Below are 10,204 nucleotides of genomic sequence, written 5' to 3' on the forward strand. Positions count from 1 at the left end.
GCTCGACTAAAGAGTTTCCTTTGATAAATTTTCACTGGTATTTATTGTTTAATTTCTTCTTGAAGAAAAAAAAATTAAGAGGGAAATAGCTTTTAACTTACACTGTCTAAGCACTAGGTACATGTATCATGTTATATCTATTGTTTTTTGTTTGTTTGTTAATTTGTTCATGTCCTGAACATGCATGAAATATTTGCCACTGGCGTTAAGCAACAAACAATCAATCAATCAATCATTCAATCGTGTTATATTTCTCTAACATGTCCATTGTTTACATTGTCCTGCACATTTCTCTATAAGTTGTGGTATCAATTGGTCAGTGAGTTCGAGCATTGTACGGGACGTTCTTTGCTCCTTGTGTTTTCAACATTTGGATATTTTACACGTCAATGAATTGCAGGTCCGGATCATCAAGCATATTTGTCAGTGTCAAGCATTGATTTGCAAGATTATGAATTGCACACCAAGGCAGAGGTTCACATTGACTTATAATGGTTTACTTTTTTCTAAATTGTTATTTGGATGGAGAGTTGTCTCATTGGCACTCACACCACATCTTCCTATATCTATGAGCATGTACTATTTGTTACTTAACGTTAAACGCCAATCCAAACATTCTTACTTCCATGAAGTCACTAAATAAATGTGCAAGAATTTGTGTATCAATATCTTTTGTTTAATCCATTGTCTCTATAATGAGGAGGGCCTTTATCGGGACTCCGGGATCGGGTGTTTTTAAGCACGGGATTTCGGGGATCGACCCTTTCGGGATCCGGGAATTCTTTTTTTCGGATTTCGGGATTCCGGGAAATACTTTTTTTTAAATTCGGGACCTCGGGATTTCGTGTTTATAAGCCCGGGATTTCAGGATCAGGACTCCTCCTATCTTCCTCATACAATAGAACTGTAGAAAAAACTATTTAAAAGTAGTTTGATTATTCAGTTATAAAGAAAATCAAATTTTGTGTTAAGTGGCAATTGTATTACATCATTACACCGATTCTTTACATTAATTTGTAAAAGTTTTGAACATCTCAGCCTCTTTTTAATCATTGTCAGCAAACATTAACATGTTTATATTTCATTAAGCTTGTGTTTACAATGTAAATGTTGCAACAGTGTAATGAAAATGATCCCAATTTGTTATTTATTACGCAATTAATGTCCATTATCGCGAAAAGGTTAAAATAGTTGCTGTTTTTACATTGTAGTTTATTACTACCTATTACATTTTTCAACTCATTTTAAAGTGTAAATTAGTTACAACTGCTCTGAACACAATCGATTTGATTCTTATAAACAACTTGCATCTGTTTTTTATCGCTTGAATTCCATTAGAAACTGTCTATTATATTTTCAGCGTGTTACCTGTAATCTTAATATGATATACTAACGTACAGAAAACAATGTGTGGTCTTCTCAAATTATTTTATCATTTTATCGAAAATTAAAAAGTGAGACTGGATTTCACACAGAACTCATTAATACCACCAAACAGATGTTTTATCTGTTTAATGGCAGTCGATTTTTGATACAATGTTATCTTATTAATTGGTTTGTTTTATTTTTATGGTTGTAATTTATTTCTTCACTTAAAATTTTAGATTGGATACGATTGTTGTCGTATGTATGCATCAGTTTAATAAAGGCTAACATATACTGTACTTGTATAAAGCTTAATTTGTTCTTCGATTCGGATTTACATCACTGTATACAAACGGTCAAATAATAACAAGATTTTATGTCAAATATTTTAAATAAGTAAAGTGTAAGAGAATTGCTTTGTTAATTTTTTTGTACACTATGACATTAATTTTGGACTTTAACTTTTAAGGGAAAATATACATATTACGTCTTCTTTTCAAATATTTACTTCCCAATCTTAGCATAGGGATGTCTACGGAAACAAACGTCATTTGGAACTTTTCTTTTTATTTGGAACTTTATCAGCAAACACCCCTTAAGATTCTTAAAAATGAATTTTCAATTTTAGTTCATTTATATATTTGTTTGTGTAGTACAATGATTGACGTCTATTATCACTGAGTTAGTACCCATGTTTGTTTAGGGGCCAGCTGAAGAACGCCTCCTAGTGCTGGAATTTTTTCGCTTTAGTGACGACCTATTGATGGCTTTTGGTTGTCTAGTTAATTCATTTTCATTGCTCATCGGTCGGGTTGTTGCCTTTTCCCCATTTCCATTCTCAGTTTTAAAAATTCATCCCTAGTACAACACGCTATCGTATCTGCAGATGGCAATCAAAACTTGCTAAACGCGTTGGCAATATTCATTTAACATCAATGGCAACCGACCTGGCAGACTAAGATCTGCTGAACAGGAAAGAAAACAAACATTATTTTGAATAACAATCGGGAGAACAGACCCTATTATAAATGCCGTAATGATAGCCGGTATAATAGGGTGTGGAAATATAATTATGAATGTTGTTTATTCTGTATTGAGCATCCAACCTATACTAGCTTTTATCACAAAAAGTAAGTCATTTAGATAAATAAGAAGAATAGCGACCCCATGTGGACAAAAGAATTTGATCACGTGATCGGCATGGTGTTAACGGAAGGTCAATATATCACATTTGTATGAAGATTTCCAGCAGAGCGTAGTAATCTGAAGTCAAGAAGAAAAATGTTATTATACAGTCGTTTGTCTGATTGTTTTCACAGTATGATTAGATTATTAATCGTTGGTTATTCTGTTTTGTTTGAGATTCGAATGGTTTCACTTATAACCAACACTGGGATGAAAAAGTAATTACATAAGGATCTTGATCTTGGCCATGGCTTGATTCTTGAACGGCGTGGGAGTTATAAGTCTTATCAAAATAGCTACACATTTAGTAATCATTTTTATTTATTTTTTAAGCACCCGCAGTGTGTGATATTTATTAAAAGAATCTTAAAACGATTTGAACTTGCTGATTGAAATGCTTAACTTATTCGTCAACATCTGTACATTGTAATTGCAGGATATTTTGCATCCTTAATGCTATCATATATTGCCTTTATGCTTGATGCGCTATATATTGCAATCTTTTTGCAATCGTGCGCTTGCTGAAGTTATTTGATTCTCAAATTATAGTTTTTTTTTAGTCGAGAACGTTACAAATGAGGGACGAAAGATACCAGAGGGACAGTCAAACTCATAAATCGAAAATAAACTGACAACGCCATGGCTAAAAAGAAAAGACAAACAATAGTACACATGACATAACATAGAAAACTAAAGAATAAGTAACACGAACCCACCAACAACTAGGGGTGACCTCATGTGCTCCAGAAGGGTAAGCAGATCCAAGCGGCGGATTTAGGGGGACAGGGGGCCCGGCCCTCCCTTTTGGGGGAAAAATAGTTGCTTATATATGAAATCACTGAAGCGTGACTGGAATGGGCCCATTCTTAGGTCAGTTAGTGGGCCCCCATTTATGAAAATTCCTGTATCCGCCACTGAATCCTGCTCCACATGTGGCACCCGTTGTGTTGCTCATGTTATTAACAACAACAATTGCGACAATTTGGGTGTTAACCATATTAATTTTGACAAAAGTCGTTGTTTTTTAAGGGTCAATATGGTGGTTTCCTGTTGTAGGCACCAATTATACAGCTGAAATTATTTACCATATCAACTACACCTTCTCGTTATCTGGGAGGGTTGAAAATGAAAAATAAACAAGCTATTGAGGTTAAAATCATGTGACAGATTTACAAATGTATACTCCATATGCATTTTCATTTCTTTTGATTCCATATTCTATGTTAAGCTAATGATACAAAGGACTAATGATGTCCGAGAGTGTTGTTTTGTTTTTGGTGAGGGGTGCCGGAGTAACTCTCTGTGTTAAAAATATACAAGAAATATTTGCCACTGCACTGTGTCTGTTCTTTGAATTCAAACCATGAGTTTTCTATCACTTTCAAGAAATCCTCGCTCAAAGCTCTGGTGGACCTCCTCAAGCACCCTTTAGTAGTAAAACATTTAATTTCATTTAACAAACAATTTAAGACCTGCAATCACCCGACCATAATTATACCAAATAGTCAATATTAACCATCCGTGTAATTTGCTCTATGGGATATTTGCAAAATTTCAACGGAGGTTATTTCTTGGTATGCTAGTTATGTCCATAAACTGCAGGTTAAAATCCATCTTTTTGCGGCGTAGAATAACTCGTTGTATATTTAGATTAAAGTGATTCCTGCAGTGTTACAGGTAATAATCCGTTAATGGACATTTACATTAGATAAGCTTTGATGCAAAGAAAATGAATATTATCTCTTCCTTTTCATGCTCATATAACATAACTAATTTAACAACATCACACATCCGCGTGAAATAGATTGAACTGATTTGATAATTTATCGTTTTATATGAGGAAATAATCCAGATTTTGCAATTTGAAATAGCTATCAGTAGTTATAAACTGTAGAGTTTATGGAATTTCATAGTGACAATTACATAATAATGACTCTTAGAATGATGAAATGTACTTTAAAAATAGTCTGGTGGTCTTTCTATCGATAAACCAATACAACGTTAAGCAGCATGGGTGCAGCCATTTTCTGAAGATAAAACAATCCATTTAGAATTTACCTGATCTGTCTTTAAAGGTCCATCTAATATTTGTTAATGACAGAGACATCTGTATACATCTAGACTGATACGTAAAAAACCACGTAGATAAGACGTTCAAACGTAGTACTAATTTATCGTTGGATATGTAGAAACATAGGTCCTTTCAAGAACAAAAACCACTGTTGACCTTAACTTTAGTAGCTGTTTGCATATCAGTTAGGCAGCAACCATTTGATTTTCTGGACGGGCGGGGGGGGGGGGGGCTATGGATTTTTTTGGTAAAAAAAGTGTGTTTCCAGTTTTTTGAGAAAAGTACACTAAAATGAAAGGCCAGCCATCATAAGATGCGAAACTAGACAATAATTGAACTGACGATCTAACAACGTAAAATCCGAATCTCTGTTTACAAATAATTGGCCTTATCAAGTTGTATGATCAGATAGGCTGGAAAAATTATAGATAAAATTATGTCAAAATTTAAATGTTATATCGTTTACATGTCAATCGTTTGAAATACAATAAAAACAAGGTAAAAGTTTAATGCTATTGATATGGTTTTGAAAATCTTTATTAGCATTAATAAAAACTAACTCTGGTGGTTAGACATGTACATGCATTAATGATTCAATTTTCGGATATATTTCCTTTTTGTCTATATCAACATGCATGTGTTTTTTTATACATGTATATATTTCAATATAATAATAAATGAAAAATCATTAGAAATACACCACAACGTTAACGCTTTGCACTAAACATAATAAATAAAACAATAACCATGACCTTACTATTTTTCAATATATGGTGCTACATGTACATGTATAACTCTGCAGAAAACTTTATTTCGATGATTATTATCTATACTTACAACAATGGATACCAATGATAAAGAAATTCCAAAATTAATATTACCCAAAATCATACTTGTATGTTGAATTTCAATTTGCAGATTTGAAATAAAATTTTATCTATTCATTGTTAAACATGTTAAAGGTTAAACCATAGCATACATGTATATGTTTTCTCAAAGAAAAAAAAAATACCGATTTTTTTATGATCTTTTATGCAATGATTTTGCATTCACAAGTTAAAACATCATTTTGTTCTAAATATGTCTTTGTCAACAATCGAGGTCAGTCTCTTATGTTTCAAAAACTTATTCTCATTAATCCTATGTAAACCTGTCACACGCTAGTTATCATTGTTTGTTCATTTTAATACCGGTGTTGCGCTGTGAGGTCAATATACTGTTTGACAGAATATTCAATTTCTAAGACGATTACAAGCGTGGACTATTAAAATCAAATCAAATAGAATGATGTAATAAAATATGCGACATTTTCTGGTGAAATATTTATCCTCAACTTATAAAATGGGTATTTTGTCCTTGAATCATAAAACACATTGTATAAAAAATGTGATTATTACATGCATTTGTATGCGGTGTAGTGTTTTGTAATCAAATTTTAAAAATGAGGAAATGTTGCATACTATAAACGGATTCCGAAACTATCATTATTTAAAGGCAAAATAACATATTAAATAAGCATTAAAGATAACGGCATCATGCGCATGGTTTTCCAAAATGGTAACCAATCATTATATAAATAATGTATCGGGTATTAAAACTTTGAAAAATATTTTTCATTTAATTTGAAAATTGACGTGAAAAATGAAGTGAGAACAAATGAAAAACAAAATAAAATTTTTGTCAGAAATAACATTAACAACTAGGTTCTTGAAATGAGCGTCATTGGCAGGTTTGCCAGTGTAGACAAAAAAGACATAGTTACACAAGCGTACACGAGTATACATGTATGAGCCTGTAATCTTATTTGTTTTCCCCATGCATGTACCATATGAATACTTTATCACATTGAATTGAATTGAATTGGATCAAGGAATTTAGGTTACATGTACAGTGAACTGTAATTTTCTTTAAAAAATAAACTTTTGTTTTAACAAAATTTGAAACATGTGACATTTGTATTAATTTTGTGTTATCCCTTTCCATCAAATGTTAAGTATTGGCGATTTATATTGTATGCATATAGTAAGTGCATCCAATTTGCTGATATAAAGATGTGTTACTTAATAATAAAGAGAAATTAGAAAGCAATTCTCCGGTGTACATACCGTAATATCTAGGCGTATTTGACCATAAGTATCAATAGAATAAATAATCAAGAATGGTTATACGAAGTTAAAGCAATATGACTGTTGAAAAGTATAATAAATGTCTAGCGTTACCAATATCTTTCATCTTCTGTCTATTCATTAACCTCTTAACATTATCTTCACTTGGTGAATTTATTATAAATAGCGGAAGAAATTCAGATTGCTTTTTTCTTAAGCTTTTTAATGAAATGCCAGATTGCCTACTATTAGTTAATCCTACGTCGTGTAAATAGTTACGGTAATTTTAAGTGTTGTTTATTATTGGAACTAATACGTAACTATGTAACTGTAATGGTAAGAATTTCCATTGACATTTTGTTTGTAAAATTTTGGAGCTGCAGTCTTGAATTTCAAAAACCTTTTCTAATTTTAAGTATTATTGGGAGATAATACGTATATAATAATTGTAGTGGTAAGGACTTGATGGATTTGTTTTTTAAATTTTGAGAAAGCAGTCTTGAATTTCACTAACTTTTTCAAATATTTAGATAAAGGAAAGTATTGTTAGTGATAATACGTATGCTATAACTGTAATAATGCGAATTTACTGGAAGCTGCAGTCTTGAACATGATATTTTTTTTAATATTAAAATTAAGGAAAGTACTATTGCATGTATTGGGGATAATACGTACAATGTATTTAATTGAAATGGTAAGAATTCCCTTGAATTTGTTTGTGAAAATTTGGAAGCTTTAGTCGTGCACGTCAAAACCTTTTCTAATATTTAGATAAAGGAAACTATTCTACTACAGATTACATGTATCTTACAGCCAACGCAAAGTATTAACGGAAGAAACTTTTGTTTGTAAATATTATTGTAACAGAAAACTTAAGATAAAACTAATGTCATTCCAAAGAACTATGCAGCTACCTTTGTTTTCAAAACAAGCTTAAGTCTTGCAACGCAAATATATGATTAAGCTATTTTACGTTATAAGAATGAATGCATTAGTGTTTCTTTGACGACATACGTTGCCAAAGGAGATTAAGAACATAGTCTTTTACTCAGCGAGACTTGTAATTGACTGCACTTTACATTGCTTTTTACTTTTTTGTTTTTTCCCTGAATAATTTCTATTGTTTCATATTGGTATGACTGTAGACGGGATTTCTATAGCATTTTGATTATATTCACCTGAAGAAAAGAAATGCATATAGTCATCGCGTAAAATGTCACGTGCTGAAGCATGTCTCATTATTGTAAATTTTTTGTTGTAGAAATGGTTTCAGTTACTGTAAATAATCGTCATTGTATGAATTTCGGATCTCGGATTATGGAATAAAACAATTACTGTCTATTTTCCTGTAAATATGTGGTTGCGTTGGATTTTGAAAAAATGAGATGGTGGTCTAGGAAGTTGACATCTATTGTACATACGAAAGGAATTGTCCCTTATTTTTATCACTGTAGACATCAGACAGCTATGAATCTTAAAAGAGACGCTTGAAACTTGTTTCGATATAGCGCTTGTTAAAACTAATAGTTCTTTGATAATTTAACATTGAAAAACCCAAAACTGATAGAAAAGTTGAACACAAAGTAACGAACACAGTCCTATTAATTTTGTTTTATTAATTGACCTGGGGTTTTAGAATATTTGAAACAATAAAAATTTAACGGTATAGAATGAGTTAGATAACTCAAAGAGAAGAGATTGAAATCAGAACCAAACTTGAAGGAAAAAAAATACATCTGCGTTTACTTGGCATTGTATGATTTTTGATGTTTCGTTGTTGATTTTAAGCCGTTTACTTACTGATGAATTCTCTGTTTAACAAATTTCCTCTCTTTTCAGATTGGATAAAATCGCCAGATAGTATTATGTAGATTATAGTTTCAAGACTCAGCATATAGACCGTCATCATGTCTGACAATATAGAATTGAGTGTTGTGCTAGGAATGTTAGGTATTTTTAGTATTGCTGGAAGTATTGGTAATGCGTTGGTGTTATATATTTATTCTCGAAAACGTGACATCACAACTTCATCTCTATTCATTCTTACGCTGGCGGGAACAGATTTCTTCACTAGCATACTCATTATTCCGTACAATATAACCGTCCTTCATTTGAACTATAGATTACAGTACGAACTGGCATGTAAGGCATATATGTTCCTAATCACGTGCAACGTTCCATTCTCTGCATTCATCATGGTTGCGATTGCGTTTGACAGATTTTTCTGTATTTGTCATCCATTCTTGCATGCTATTACGATTCCACGGGCGAAAATAATTGTTTTGACGATGGGACTCTTCGCCTGCTTACTTGGGATAATTACATCTATGTGTTATGGTATTGTGCCTTATATACATTCTACAGACGTTAATTCAACTGTAAATGCTGTATCAAATGCTTCATTGGAAATAAATGCGACTGTAAATTATTCGATTACTAACGCTGTCAAAATGGCGACCGGTAACAATACCGCATCAAACGAGCTAGCTGGGATGTGTTATCCTAGCAACGACATATTTGACATCTCTTTCACAAATATTTACCAGAAAATATACGCTGGATTTTACTTAATATCTTTTCTTGTTGTGTTTGTTCTATATGGACTTATTTATCGATCTATTCATATCCGGCGTGCGCAAAAGGCTAGGCGAAAACGGGCAAGTTTATTTCCATCATCCCCTACCGAATATTCCGGTGCCGAGACACAGCTAACAATTTTGAACGGTAATGACAATGACTCCAATGAACCAGAACAAAGAAAGTTCCGAAAGAAGACAATTGGAATAAAAGAAAAAGTACTATACGCAAACATTCGTACAGCCGCCATGTTGTTTATTGTGACTATTGTTTTTCTGTTTGCTTTCTTGCCTGCCTGGCTGATGGCACATGAATTAATGTCATACAACATGGTAGTCTTTTATATGTACTTTATTTATAACGTAGCAAATCCAGTTATATACGCCTTCATGAACAATTCCTTTCGGGAAGATCTCAAAATGTTGTACAAAAGAATTTTCCAAATTATGTAGTGAACTGTACTTTTTTCAAAACACAAATCCATGTTGGTTGTTTGTGCATTGCTTAATGCAATAAATATTGTTACAATATTTGAAACTCCTCCATTATGAAAATCAAATGAATATATCAGGCGTCATAAAACTTTCGAGCATGATTTTTGTACTCAAGGCTCGAAAATCAACCAATCAAATTGCTGGATTTCATGTTTCGAGCATGATTTTTGTGTTCCCAGCACTGAGCAAAGTTTTATGCATTCAAGGCCAGGAGTGTGTTTGATAATTTTACTTCAGAATATATAGTAAAAGTCATAATTATGTGTAATGTTAGGGTAATTTATAACCGACTATACGGTATGGATTGTCTCATTGTTGAAGACGGTATGGTTTGGTTTCTATCATTGCTTACATCCACTCTATTTCAACTTGGGGTGGTATTTGTTGTATTTGCAATCATACCTCAT

At 32.4% G+C, this 10,204-nt stretch overlaps 1 protein-coding gene across 3 annotated transcripts in view; it reads left to right on the forward strand.

Annotated features, from left to right (window-relative positions):
- LOC134693806 (cholecystokinin receptor type A-like) overlaps positions 1-9,876 on the forward strand; it is a 28,491-nt gene extending 18,615 nt beyond the window's left edge. For 2 of the 3 annotated variants that reach the window (XM_063554721.1, XM_063554719.1), the window contains exon 2: positions 8,566-9,876. In XM_063554721.1, the coding sequence (XP_063410791.1) occupies positions 8,634-9,755 (1,122 nt within the window). In that variant the 5' untranslated portion in view covers positions 8,566-8,633 and the 3' untranslated portion in view covers positions 9,756-9,876. The remainder of the gene's footprint in view (positions 1-8,565) is intronic. The other variant, XM_063554720.1, reaches the window with a different exon arrangement.
- The last annotated feature ends 328 nt before the right edge of the window (positions 9,877-10,204 follow it).

The sequence above is a fragment of the Mytilus trossulus genome, chromosome 12 (assembly GCF_036588685.1).
Source record: "Mytilus trossulus isolate FHL-02 chromosome 12, PNRI_Mtr1.1.1.hap1, whole genome shotgun sequence".
Classification (NCBI taxonomy): Eukaryota; Metazoa; Mollusca; class Bivalvia; order Mytilida; family Mytilidae; genus Mytilus; species Mytilus trossulus.